General features: G+C 39.3%; 1 protein-coding gene across 2 annotated transcripts; it reads left to right on the forward strand.

Annotated features, from left to right (window-relative positions):
- On the forward strand, nt 1-13,291 carry sgk2a (serum/glucocorticoid regulated kinase 2a). 2 transcript variants are annotated; one of them, XM_063465177.1, is made up of 14 exons: nt 1-115; nt 1,778-1,841; nt 1,995-2,049; nt 4,633-4,694; nt 4,928-4,985; nt 5,658-5,741; nt 6,805-6,936; nt 7,950-8,062; nt 8,175-8,211; nt 8,300-8,386; nt 9,804-9,899; nt 10,359-10,514; nt 10,819-10,908; nt 11,583-13,291. In XM_063465177.1, exons 3-14 carry the CDS (start codon nt 2,035-2,037, stop codon nt 11,736-11,738), a joined length of 1,086 nt encoding a protein of 361 aa, XP_063321247.1. In that variant the 5' UTR covers nt 1-115; nt 1,778-1,841; nt 1,995-2,034; the 3' UTR covers nt 11,739-13,291. The 2 variants fall into 2 exon arrangements, with proteins under 2 accessions (XP_063321247.1, XP_063321248.1); XM_063465178.1 differs by having other exon boundaries at nt 1,998-2,049.
- Nucleotides 13,292-14,196: the final 905 nt, after the last annotated feature.

Consider the following 14,196-nt stretch of genomic DNA (forward strand, 5'->3'; position numbering starts at 1 on the left):
AAAAGCAGACGCGCTGACCTGAGATCAGCCTCAAGCTGCCACTGTGACTGCGCTCTGTTTGGAGTCCTGTCAGTGTGAAGCGCGCAGAGCACGGATCACCTCATCCTTCACACAGGTGAGCTGATCATTTCTGACCTCTTCTGCGTGATTTATTCATTTCCGTGTTCCTCGGGTCATTTTCTATATCGGGGGTAATAATAACAGGTGCACAGATAGTGTGGAGCGTCACTGTGGTGCTCATCATTATTGGACAGGTCTGCTTGTAAAACTTGCCAACAACCTCAGCCTGCTGGATATTTAGACACGTCCATATGTGATCTGTGTGATCGATCAGGGTTACTGATGATACTGTACTGATAGCCCCGTTAGGAAGTCTCTACATGTTGTCTTTAGTCCCAACTCTCACTCAGATCACTGACTTGTAGCTGAGCTTTTCCCTTCTTTAAAGGAAAGTCAGTTTTCTAAGAAGGCTCTGTAATAGGTTTTTATACTTTTATGATTCAGTTTTCTATCCAGCTTTTAATTTTGCGAACACGAATCTTTTTGTGAGTTAGTTTCTGGTTTGCTTTGAGGAATAATCTCTGAACAGAGTTGTAGTTTTGCTGAGTGTAGCTTTAGTGGCAGATTAAGAGGTTATCATAACTGTCAATGTGCGTCATTTTAACCTCCTGTCACGTCCTTACCAAATGTGTCATTATTAAATTATGCATTAAGTTCGCTGTTATAGCCAAACTGCAGTCTATTTATTCACTTTGTTTTGGGTTACATTTAAATGAACAATAGAGTGCTTTCTTCATATCAATCTTAATGTGGAAACACACTCTTAAAGTTAAAATTTGGCAAACTGGACACTTTTTAACAGCTAAAATTTTGAGCTGGATGTGGATCAGGCCAATTAGAAAACTTTTGGGTTGAACTCCGGCTCGTCCAGTCTGCATGTCGAAGTGTTCGAGTGCGTTAATGTTAGTAAAAGCACCGTGTGAATGTGTGTGATCAAGTTTGAAGACTTGTGGTAAGAAGCTTTTTTAGTGCTCAAACTGACTAGAAAGGCATTATGTAAGTGACAGTCTGTGTCTATGAGAGTTCTTCATTAGTTGTAGATTATTTAATGTAGCATAAAATCTTTATTTTTTGGGTGTGAAACTGCACGGATTCGGTTACTAACTGGCCTCAAAATATTATTATAAACAAACTACAATAAATGCATCTGCACAAATGTAATGTGACATTCAGCACCTCATTTGCCTATAAATAGATAAACAGGCCTAGGGTTCCTAGGAAAAGCATGACCTCAAATCAATGGGACTTTTGTTTTATATGTGTGTGTGTGTGTTTAGATGGATGTGCGTGTGTGTGTGTGTGTGTGTGTGTGTGTGTGTGTGTGTGTGTGTGTGAGTGAGAGAGATCTTGGTCATCCCGCATGTTTTGACAGATATGAAAAAAGACACAACAATATTTAGCATATAAACATGTTCACCGACACACTACACGCACACACACACACACACACGCACACGCACACACGCACACAGGGTCATGTTTCCATCACTTTAGAGGACATCGCACCGACTTTCAATAACTTTCTGAAAACTTGCCATAACCTCTAGTTTACGAAACATAACTCTCGCCCTAATGTTAAGAGTAAAATTCACAGATTTTATTTTGGCGTCTCCTAACACTGTAAAAATGTGTTCCCTTCATAACATTAGTAATGCAAGCACACACAGACACACACTACACAAACACGAGGCCCATCATGGTCTTTCTGTTGTTCCAGCATCCTCTTCAGTACAAACCAGAACTACCAGCTCCTCTTGATCCTCAGGCTGTCGTCACATGAGGTGAGTTAACACCTGCGCAGACGGAAGTTAGATGACCATGTTCCTCTGAGTCAGAGCAGATGAGGAGATTTTTTTGACCTATAAATGTTGAATATGTTTTACCCCTACAAAAGCTGCTGAGCCCACTGAATGTGAATATTTCTCCTCTCCTAGCAGGTCTGTCAAACACTGATGGGAGTGCAGTATAGTAACCATGGCACACTGTAATGTGAGTGTAATTTTATTATGATGCTTTTATTTTACTCTGTTGGGTGAAAGGGAAACACGCCTGCGGTCCAGTCCTGCTTTGTTTAGCAGGTGTCCTGTGAGTGAACTGACATCGACATCTGGAGTGTCTTTGGCTTTTAATCAGGTCACACTGAATCAATATATTAGAGATTCAGCACATGATCTCTAGCAGTGCCATTCGTTTGATGTGACCACTTAGGACGAGACAAATCTATGTATTTGTTGTGTTGCTCTTAAAATTTGATGGGTTTCCCTGTTTAAATGAGGCAAACCTCACGTGTGTCTTTTCCTCTGGTTCTGGATTTTTAATTTCCAGAGTAGATTTTCACAAAATCCTAATCCACATAATTTAAATCTGAATAGATCAGACTCGAATAGACTGCTATTTAAAAGAGCGCAAGACCCAAGTGTCAATCTTCCTCTTTACTATAACTTTCAGCTGCTCCCTTTACCGCAGTCTCACCCCATCCCTAGCATCCTCCCCTGTCTCACCAACCCTCTGCATGTCCTTCCTCAATGCACGCATGAGCCTCCTCTGTGGTCTTCCTCTTTTCCTCCTGCTCATCAGCTCCACTTGCAGCATCCTTAATCTGATATATCCACTATCCCTCTTATGCACATGTCCAGAGTCAGCCTTGCCTCTCTAACTTTGTTTTCACACCACTGAACCTGAGCTTTCCTTCCGATCTACTCATTGTTAATTCTGTCCAGGGGTCCACAAGCCACAGCACTCCCAGTGCTGGTCCCAAGCCTGGGTAACTGGGGAGGGTTGCATCAGGAAGGGCATGAAATCTTCACCAGATCAAACATACGGCTTACAGAGAATGATATTTCCTCTTCTTTACTAAATGGTGGTGCATAATGTTGAACATATCTTGATCCTTTTACATTTTTCTGGTATTTCAGTGTAGCGTCTGGGCTTAAGATCAGCTCCGTTACGACTCTGATCATAATGTTTTGGATGTAGTCCTGTCTGACCATTTTTGTGTTTTCTTTGATGGTCACCCCAGTTCGCCAAGCTACATTCAAAACTATTAGAAAGAGGAATTTCAATGAAAACACTAGTACTTTATTTATGCAAACCATTGGTATGATGTAATAGTAGTGCAATAGCAGAGTCTGTAGATGACCAGCTCAAGCAGTAACTAACATTCTCAGGGTTCTTGACAACATTGCACCTGTCAAGGTTAACACTGTTTCTGGTAAACAGAAAGCACTGTGGAAAAATGTTATAATGGTAGCAGATCAAAAGAGAAAGCTGAGCAGAACCAGTCTTCAGACTGATGATGACATTTTTAATCAGTGTCTGTATCTACATCTTTGAGTTAATCCTACTTTACTAACATTATTAATCAAAACACCTCAAATACTCAGACTGTTTGCTGCTGTAGACAAACTAACAAGCCCTCCAGCACTGCCACTTCAAGAGTTAGTCTCAACCAAAAAGTGCAATAAGTTTTTTCAAGAAAAAAATTCATATCAGAGAAAATATGTATTATACTCAGTAATTAGCAGTAATTTAATGAACTCTGGCAGCACAGTGGTTAGCACTGTTGCCTCACTGCAAGAGGGCCTATGGGTTTGAATCCAGCATCTCTGTGTGGAGTGTTGCACGTTCTCCTTGTGTCTGTGTGGGTTCTCTTCAATTACTCCAGCTTCCTCCCAAAGTCCAAAGACATGCAGTTAGTGGGGGTTAGGTTAAGTTGTGAAAAATCTACCCGTAGGTGTGAATATGAGTGTGGGCAGTCGTCTATCTCTCAGTCTTAGCCCTGCGACAGACTAGCAACCTGTCGAGGATGTACCCCGCCTCTCAACCTAAGTTGGATAAGCAGAGGAATTTGGATGGATTACAAAACTTTTTTGTAATAACTGCTCTCTAGATACATCCCACAAGTTTCCTTAAAAAACGTTTGAGCAGCTTTGCTCCTGAGCTCCTGAAAATTGTAAATTGCCCACACCTATTTTCAGCTCCCTGCACTGGCTTCCAGTAACATATAGAACTGAATTACAAGTATTACTGGTTGTTTATAAATCATTAAAAGGCTTGGGGCCCTAAATACATATCTGAGATGTTTAATGGATACAAACCCAGTAGATCCGGTCAGCTAGTGCAGTGCACAGATCTTAAACTAAGCAGGATGATTGTGCATTTAGCTGTTATGGTGCACACAACAAGCTAGCCCTGGAGCTCAGATCATCTTTTTTTTTTTTTTTTTTTTTAAAGATGCTAAAAACAGCTTTATTCATGATTGCTTTTAACCAGCAGGTAGTTGTGCCATCATTGTGTTTGCTGTTGTTATTTTTAGTATCACTACTGGGATCATTTCTGCCTTTTCTTCTCTTTGTTTCATCTTTTTGGTTTTAATTTGATCTTCTAAAGTTCTTTGAATGGCTCTGGTGTTTCAAAGGTGCTAGACATGAACTTACCTTGTCGAGGTTTTACTGCGAACTCCTTAGTTTCTGTATTTTTCATTCGATAATCGAATACATCGTGACATGTATCCTTTTCCTGCTACTGAAGCCTATTTATAAATCAGTTGAATCAATCTTTTTTTTTTTCCAGCTGCGGTCACCACCTTCCTCTCCTCAAGATGATGTTAACCTGGGACCTTCAGCAAACCCAAAGTCAGTAACTCACTAACCAGCATGTAGCTCCGCCTCCCCATTAACTTTCTTAATGTCAGATCGAAGCACCTCAAACAGAAACTTTAATTATCTACAGTCTGTATTTTATTAAGGAGGTGTTGCTCTATGAGGAGAAACTCTTACCAGCATTATATCCACGATTTATATCCTGTTAGAAATAAAGTATCTCAGAAGTTATTATGTAATTTTAATACATTACTTTGTTGTTTCAGTGCCAGGCCCACTGACTTTGACTTCTTGGCTGTCATTGGCAAAGGGACCTTTGGAAAGGTAACACTGAAACAATTACTTATTTATAGATCCATCTTTCTGCTGTTTAATACATCTCCTGGCTTTTTTCCTCTCGGTCATTTCCTTGTTCTACCTCCTTCAGTTCACTTGTTCCACAGCAGCGGCTCCTCGAGTAAATTTTTTCCTTTTTTATTAATAAATAACAAATCCAGTTGAAGGTATTAATGGTATTAATGCAAATGAATAAGGATTTTACTGTGCTGACCTTGTGAGACAAGTGAGAGGGAGTTAGAAAGAAGGAGAGAGAGCGCATAGCGTGCAGTTGCTGACATTGCAGCGGGGGTCAGTGAGAGTCTACCTGCTGACTACTGTCTAATCAAAATGTGCTCCTTTCTTCATGAATCATTAACTGTACAATCCACTGAGGCCTCTTACGGTCTCCTGAGCGTCGTCCAGTGGAACATAATAAATATGGACATTCAACTCCTAAAGATCTTAAAAAATAGGCGTTTTTGTGGCTTCGTGTCCACCTCAGGTCTTTTTGCTCTTTGTATCAACAAACTTATCAGATTTCTCGGTATCATCTGGTTCCACAGATGACATATCTGTGCTGCGTGCGCTACTTTCATGTAATATCCTGAAAGCAGAATGCTGAGATGGTGGTGCAGACTGTTTGCTAAACAAGGCACTAACAAGTGAACCTCCATACAGGTCCTGCTTGCCAAGCATAAAGCCGACAGCAAATTCTACGCTGTCAAAGTCCTGCAAAAGAAAATCATCCTGAAGAAAAAAGAGGTGGGTTCTGCTGTCACTGTGTTAATATGTTTTAAAGGTAATCTGCGTTTAGTTGAAATGCATTTTGGAATTGTGTCAGGATAAGGAGGTGACGATGGAAAATAACTGTCCAAGGGTTCCCTCGGTGATAGTGAGGATCTTTGATAGTTGTTAGAGTTTTTGCCTAGCAACAGGGTCTCAGGCTTATCTAATCTACAGCTCTGTACAAAGGACAGATTTTATTGCCTCCAGAAAAAAAAGCCAGGCCAGGTGTTTGTTAGACAGCATAATTGCTGATTAGACAAACTGATTGTTATTACTGGCCACGCTCGCAGGCAACCTTCTTCCTCAGTCACCCCTTTCACCCATCAAGTGTGAAGATTTTGTCATAAAGTGACATTAAATGAAATAAAATAATGTGATAAAATAAGCTTTTCATAGTGTGAAAGATAACTTGCACATCACTGTTTTAACTACTTTAAAAAGGGGTTAAAATAATGTTTAATGAGTAATTAAAAAAAAAAAAAACTACACGTATTTCAGCTGATTTCACTCATGTGAAAATCAAACTAGACTTCAGAGGTATGAAGTTAGCAGCATGAAAAGAAGTCATTGATGTGCTTCTTTTGGTCCAGAAGCATGTGAGCCCAGTAACTCCAGGGCAAAAACAATCACATTATTCATACTTTTTTTTTAGTATCTACATCATCACATTGGATTTTAATTTGGACTATCAAAATGTGATTAAAGTGCAAACTCTCTGGTTTTCAAAACCTTTACATTAACTGTTTATGAATTACAGCCATTTTTATAAATTACACAGGATGTGCATTAAACATGTTTCCTTTATTTTCCTTTTTCTATGTATTATTTATGCATCATCACTGCAAATATATTCTGCGACTTGTAAACAATATTTTTTTATGTTCGTACGTGCATTTCAAATTTTATAGTGAAATAAAACGATTTAAGGCCTTTTTGTCAAAAAACATGGAGCAGAAAAGCAAAAAAACTAAACAAAAAAAAAGAAAAAAGCAAAAAACTGAACTTCCAAGAACTTCTTTTTCTCCTTTTCCCTCTTTAGCAAAAGAACATCATGGCAGAGAGAAACGTGCTGCTGAAGAGCCTCAAACACCCGTTTCTGGTTCGGCTTCACTACTCGTTTCAGACTGTAGAGAAGCTCTACTTTGTCCTGGACTATGTAAATGGCGGAGAGGTACACGTGCTAACATACATAAATAAATCGTTTCCACTTACATAGTTCATTAGAGTTTGTCAGAAAGTGGCTTGGAGCGTAGTAAATATTAGAGTTTTCAGAGATTTTTTTAAAAAAGTACCTAGATCTTTTTTTTTTAATAAAAATGTTTTGAGTTGTCTCTTAAATGAGCTGAATTTAACATTAAAGATTGTAGACTGTAGCTTCATGATTTGTTGGACTGTCTCAATTAAAGGTGCTAAGTTAAACTGCAATGGCATTAGATGCTCTCTGTAATAAATAAGGTCACTGTCAACAAGACCGATGCCTTGCAGCCCGTATAGCGGTCAGATTCCAAAGTCTGTTCAGTACACTTATGACACAAACTGTTTCCACTTGTACAGGATATATTAGTAACTTCCTGGGTGACAGGAAGCAATTAGATTTATGTGTTTACTGTAACAAGCATCATCAGTGTACGAAGTACTGCTGTCATCACAAACAATCTACTTCTAGCTTATTTTTGTTCTCTTTTGTGTAACTGCTACAAACTCGCTTTTTTCTTGTTAAAACAGTAAAAATTAGACAAAGTGCAGTACAACAGATGTTTTCCACAAGCTTTCAGTTCTTGCTAGTTTTATAGTGTTATCATATTCAGCCTACAGTTACAAGAATGAACCTTCCCGTCTAACTCAACAAGAAACACTGAAACAAAAGCCCACCGATTAGAAAATGTCTTATCTAAAATCGTAGCATGTAGCATGTACTGATCAGATGGTTTTTATTTTACCTATTGTGCAAATTTGTCCACATTTGTAATGATGGAGCCTAAACTGAAACTGGTTTGAGACATAGTTGATGTCATATTGTTGTATTCCTCTTGTTTGCTGTTGCAGCGCTCAAAAAGCAAAGCAAGTCAAACCTTTTTTATACCGAGCTTTTTCCCGAGACTTTGTGTGTCTCATCCCTCAATACATTGAAATTTTTAATATAATTTTATTTTCTTCATTCCGCCTGTCTTTCTCTTTGTGTAGTTGTTCTTCCACTTGCAGAGAGAGCGGTGTTTCTCAGAGCCCAGAGCGAGATTCTACACGGCTGAGGTAGCAAGCGCCATCGGCTACCTCCACTCTCTCAACATTGTTTACAGGTTAAAGAGACGCTCGAACGTTTATTGAAACCTATCATTTATCAAAAATTGAATATACAAAGTAATAATATATTTTTGTGCTGACGGTCTGATTTGTTCTTGTTCATTGTAGAGATCTGAAGCCAGAAAATATACTTTTAGACTCTCAGGTGAGTCAGGATCAGCCCATTTGCTTTAACACTTTAAAGGGGAAAAAGGCTTTATTTGTGTTTGTCACTCACTGTTTTGTGTGCGCAGGGCCATGTGGTGCTGACAGATTTTGGGCTGTGCAAGGAGGGCGTGGAGCCGGAGGCAACCACCTCGACTTTCTGTGGCACTCCAGAAGTGAGTAAAAACATTTTCAGTAAACGTTTAAGAAGCATATTTTAAATTTACATTCACTGGCCACTTTATTAGTTACACATTGCTATTGTTGGGCTAGACACCTTTTTCTGCCCTCAGAACTGGCTTAAATCTCCATGGCATGCATTCATCATGGTGCTGGAAACATTACTTACATTGCTTGGTCTTTTTTTATATTTTATTTTTGGCTTTTTTCAGCTTTATTTGATAGACACAGTGAAGAAAGGACAGGAAAGCAGGGGCACAGAAAGAGGGGGTGGCATGCGGCAAAGGGCCGCGGGTCGGACAAAGGCCAATCGCTCTCAGCTGTGTGGCTGTGATGTGATCGCCTACTCAACACACTGAGCTAAACCTGCAGCCTGACTTTGGTCTTTATTGACATGACTTGATCACATAGCTGCTGCTGATCTGTCGGCTCCACATCCATGATCCATGAATCTTCCTGTTCCACCACATCCCAAAAGCGCTCTACTGGTCTGAGATCTGGTGTCTGTGGAGGCCATTTGAGTAGAGTGAACTCATTGTCATGTTCAAGAAACCAGTTTGAGATTATTTGAACTCTGACACATGGCTTGCTATCTTGTTGGAGGCAGCCATCAGAAGATGATTACACACGCGGTCATAAAGGGATGGACATGGTGGGCAGCAATCCTCAGGCAGGCTGTGCTATTTAAACGATGCTCAGTTGCTGCTAAGGTGTGTAAGGTGTGCCAGTAAAATATCCCCCACACCATTATACCACCAACAGCCTGAACCACTGATACAAGGCAGGATGGATTCATGTTTTCATGTAGTTTACAATCCAAATCAATTTGTCGCAAAAAAAAAAAATGAAGAGCCATTTTTCTGTGTAGGCTCAGTTTTACTAACAGGAGCATGTGTGGTCTTCTGCTACTGTAACCCGTCAGCTTGAATATGTTGTGTGTTCAGAGATGCTCTTTTGCGTAATTTGCTGGTAACAAGCGGTTATTGGACTCACCGTAGCCTTCCTCTGACCTCCAGCATCAACACAGCATTTTCACCCAGAGAGCTGCAGCTCATTGGATGTTTAGCATGAAAATCCCAGCAGATCAGCAGTTTCTGAAAGATCAGCCTGTCTGGCACCAACAACCATGTCAAGCCATTTAAATCACCTTTCTTCCCCATTCTGGTGCTCTGTTTGAATGTGAGCAGGTCGTGTGGACCATATCTACATGCCTAAAGGCAAAGAGTTACTGGTGGGCTGATAAGATCTTTGCATTAGCGAACAGTTAAACAGATGGATCAGATAAAGAAGATTGCATTATATAAACACAAGCATGCAGACTATGGGTGAACAATAGTTTGTAGGAAGCAAATGTTCCCTGATAACCCAAAGTTTGCATCGTTTCATTTTTTGTTCTCTATCATGTGTCTAAAGTATTTGGCGCCAGAGATTCTTCGTAAGGAACCGTATGACAGGACGGTGGACTGGTGGTGTCTGGGAGCTGTGCTCTATGAGATGCTCTTCAGCCTGGTATGTGTATTTGTTTAGGGTTTATGGATTATGAGTTTTGGCAGTACTGTACCGTTGTTAATTTTTTACCAAGAAGTAGTCTTCCGCAAAAGTAAGACATTATTTTTGTGGTACTCACAGAAAAACTAGAGCATAGTTAAAACCATCCTCCTATATGTGGATCCAAATTTGACCTCAGTTTTTAGTAGACCTTGTCGTAAATGGTCAAAGAAAGGTTTTGCCTCTCCTAGAAGTTTGTATGGACAAGGTGTGTTTTGTTAAACCTCTTAAAGACACAGACTGATTGAATTTTTACATTTTATGAGGAATTCTTTTCCCCTTGTCATTTACTGGGCACGCAGGCATGATGACTTCCTGGTAGAAACTGCTAACATTTTTTTTCCATTTCCCTTAAAAAGAAACCTTGGATAACTTGATATGTTACATATGAATGATATTTATTGCATCCCTTCTGTTCAGCCTCCTTTCTACAGCCGTGATATCGGTGAAATGTACGATGGGATCCTTCACAAGCCGCTGATGCTGCCTCCAGGAAAGTCTGAGGCCGCCTGCTCTCTGCTGATGGGTCTTCTCCAGAAAGACCAGCACAGACGCCTGGGAGCCATCGCAGACTTTGTAAGTCTTTCAGTCTTTGCTCCATATTAAAACAGATGCTTTCCCAGACAGGATATAAGCCTAGTCTTAGAATAGGGATAACTGCAATAAATGTTGGCGCAAATAAAAGCTGGGTGTAGTCTTTATTTAAGAGTTTTGGATTTCTTTTAAAGAGAGCTCCACACCCAAGCCCTCTGATAACATTTACCTTGCATGTAGCAGCTATTGGCGTTGTTCTACATGATTCACTATATGTGTGATTTTGTTTTTATGAAAGGCATGAAAAAGTTAAGCATGTGCAGTTTTTTCTTTCTTTTATTTATAGTTAGAAATAAAGAACCACACCTTTTTCACTCCGATCAACTGGGACGACCTTTACCACAAGAGAATCACTCCTCCTTACAACCCTAATGTGGTGAGTTGCTGCTCCGCCTGCTCGTGTCTTTTCTCTGTGCCTGCCTCGTCATATGTGACTTTATTAACCACTTATCTCCATTTACCTTAGCTGGTGTTCTCTTTTCTTTCCACTCACCACAAATGTTTCAGAGCGATCAGCCAGTAAAACCCTCTCAGATCTGTCCCGCTGCATTTTTTTGTGAATCTCTTTATCCCGTCTTATGTTATTATCTAGCTAAAGATTAATGCAAGGAAATCCCTCTGACCTTTTACATTCTTAGTCATTATGTAGCTTAAACTCTTTTACTTGTTGCAAAGACTGGTTGGCTTTGCTTCTCAATCACTTTACATATGAAATAGAAATGTATTATACTTTATATCTTTAATGAAAATAAGGATCATTTATTGTGCTTCTAGGCTTTTTCAGTATATTGATGTCAACGAGTAAGCTGATCTGAATTTACTCATATGCATCATTTAATCTTTTATAAACTGACTATTTAAACTTGGTTTTAACACCAGCTTTAAGAAGTTTCTCTAGATCAGTGTTCACTAGTTAGACTTAAGTTAGACAAATGGGCATGTGCATCGCTGTATATTAGTTTTACATTTAGGACACCTTGTCATGTGTTGTATATAATGCATATAATAGCAGTCATCCTTATTTACACTTAAAATTGTTTCATCTTTCAGAGGGGCCCAGCTGACACTCAACATATTGATCCTGAGTTCACCAGAGAAATGGTTCCTAACTCAGTGAGTCAGACCCCAGAGTTCAATCCCAGCACCAGCTCCAGCAACGCCTTTAACGGGTTCTCCTTTGTCGGCACCGAGGACAGCTTTCTGTGACATCCGGACAGATGAATCGCAGCTAACTGTTTAAATGATTTTTTATCGCAGAAATCTTGTTCATTATTTTTAAAAGTTTTTTCACAAAGATAAGTGTAACACAGCAGGAATTCCACATGACATCGGTCATGTTTGACCGCTGCAGTGAAGCGAGTATGTAGCAGAAAGGGCAAGTCTGCAATGGAGACACTGTTCGAAATAAGTTCAAGTTCGAAATATGTAAAACGTCTTGCCTGGGGGGTCCCGTGTTTAGGATATACACGAACAAGTTATGCAGTTGGAGTTTCCTTAAAATGTAACAAGAAGAGCCTTTATTTCATTTATTTGTAGAGAAATGAAGAACACATGAGGCTGGATAAACACAAAACTTCTTTTTCTTTGTATTTTTTTAAAGGTTTTAGCATATTGTACCTGCACAAAACACCATCTTTGTGTGTCTATATCAAGACTTAGCGTTGTTGCTCACTGATCCTGTTTTTATAGAAAGTAGATCCTGATGAACATGTTTTTTTAATATAGCAACGGATAATAATCATGGAGTCCAGCACTGAGTTAAAACAGGGAATAATGAAAAAAAAAGAAAGAAAAAAGACTAGAAGAAGAAATTCATATATTTTTTAAAAAACATTTCTTACTCTTAACAGGCTAGATAGTAACAATTCTAGTTCAGTGTTTTGCTTTTTAACATCAGTTATCAGGGCACACTTGACATGTTTTCTTCATTTGTTTTTATCTTTTTGTCATACGGTGCTACTGATGATTCTATGCAGCATGTTTCTCCTTAAAGACCAAAAAAAAGGATTAAAAAAATCTTTGACCAGAGAAGGAGAAAAAAATGTTGAAAAGTAATACCAGCCGTGCTACTCGCAGTGATAAAACAGTGAAGGTGGCATAGCTGGGTGCGAAACACTGCCTACTAGTTATTGCAGCAATGATCATAGCTGTAAATGTACTAAATGTCCACACTGATTTGCTAATGATGCACTGATGCAGTACCTTTGACTAACTTCAGTCAGTCAGTCAGCTATGGCTCTGTGTGCACGATATAGTCGTTTATTATGAGGATTATACAGTAGTCATGATCAAAGTATTCATTTGTTTTTTTGTCTGTAGATATAAGTTTAGCTTCACTGGTTTATATAACAGGTTAAACAAGTTGCCATGTCGTTGTGGAAATACGGTATCGAGTACTGTAAATATACAGTAGCAGCTTTGCAGCAGGATTATTACAGTACTACTGTGATTATATCAGTGTAAACTGTGAAGTGCCTCTCTGACTTGGCTGTGAAGTTGGTGATGGCAGTTGTAGGTGATATAGTTAAAAATGTACAGTCAATAACATGTCCTTGCATTCTGTTTTTATAATTCTACTCATATACGCCCGAAGTCTTGTTTGTGTATGTATTCTGGTTTCTGAACATAGCACGCTGATATTTACCTCCTTAAGAACGTGTTAATCTTGTTCAACATTTCATCTTAACAAATGGTGTATCAGATGCTTTACTGTGAAACCAAATACACTCATGTACCCGCATGGTTTCTGGAGTGACAGCTGTCATTTTTTCCTCCAAATCTACAAATGGTCTATTGCTCTTAGGGGTCAAATTCTGGTCAGACCTTTAAAGCTGTAAAGCTGTGTGCCGAGCTGCCGCTCACCATCAGATCTTGTAAACACGGGGACTGCTGGGTCACGCTGCCAGCAGCGGCGCCATACATGACTGAAACCAACATTAGCAAAAATCCACGTATGCGTGTTAATAACTCAAATATTTGCCAAAATATTTACATGTTCTTTTGCTTGCATCGTTTAACGTGACCGAACTATGTTTTTGATCATTCACTTCAGCCGTCGACCAGCTTGTAAAAATGTCAAGCTCTTCCTGGTGGTGACCTGTGACAGGGTTTATCTACTAAAGATTGAATCAGAAGTTAACGTGGGATTGAAGACTTAAAAAAAAAGGTCAAAAGTAGAACAGACCTGTTTAACAAATGAGGGATTCAGTGGACCAGAATCGGTGATGCAATCAATCAGCAGTCATGGTCACCCCCCTTTAAAGCAACAGTTTCCTTACTGTAAGACAGTGATAGCTTCTTGTGCTGAATTTATGTATTGGTGCGACTATGTGTCAACAAAGCGTATTCATCCATAAAGAGATCCTAAAGGCAACCTCTAAATCCAGAAGCAGAAAACACACTCAGCAGGTAGTAGTGCAGTTTTATACAGAAGACATTATTTTTTTAGTAAACAGCTTGGACATGATTTGTAATTTGCTATTTTTGAAGTCAGAGTATAATCATTTCTGATTATCTTTCCATGCAATTAAATTTAAAAGCCCACATCTCTTACTTTTGGGATAGGTAAATACAATATTACTTCTGCTTAGACATGAATAAAGACAAAGCACAGGTGAAAGTCATACAGACTGGAAGTTATTGTGCAGCGCGTTTGAAATGACAT

This window comes from Pelmatolapia mariae, linkage group LG20 (assembly GCF_036321145.2).
Source record: "Pelmatolapia mariae isolate MD_Pm_ZW linkage group LG20, Pm_UMD_F_2, whole genome shotgun sequence".
In the NCBI taxonomy this organism is placed as follows: domain Eukaryota; kingdom Metazoa; phylum Chordata; class Actinopteri; order Cichliformes; family Cichlidae; genus Pelmatolapia; species Pelmatolapia mariae.

Bases quoted from the DNA above. Each gene is read 5' to 3' on its own strand.
- sgk2a (XM_063465177.1), top strand. The intron at 6,937-7,949 runs GTACACGTGCTA...CTCTTTGTGTAG, and splicing joins ACTATGTAAATGGCGGAGAG to TTGTTCTTCCACTTGCAGAG. The intron at 8,063-8,174 runs GTTAAAGAGACG...TGTTCATTGTAG, and splicing joins TCTCTCAACATTGTTTACAG to AGATCTGAAGCCAGAAAATA.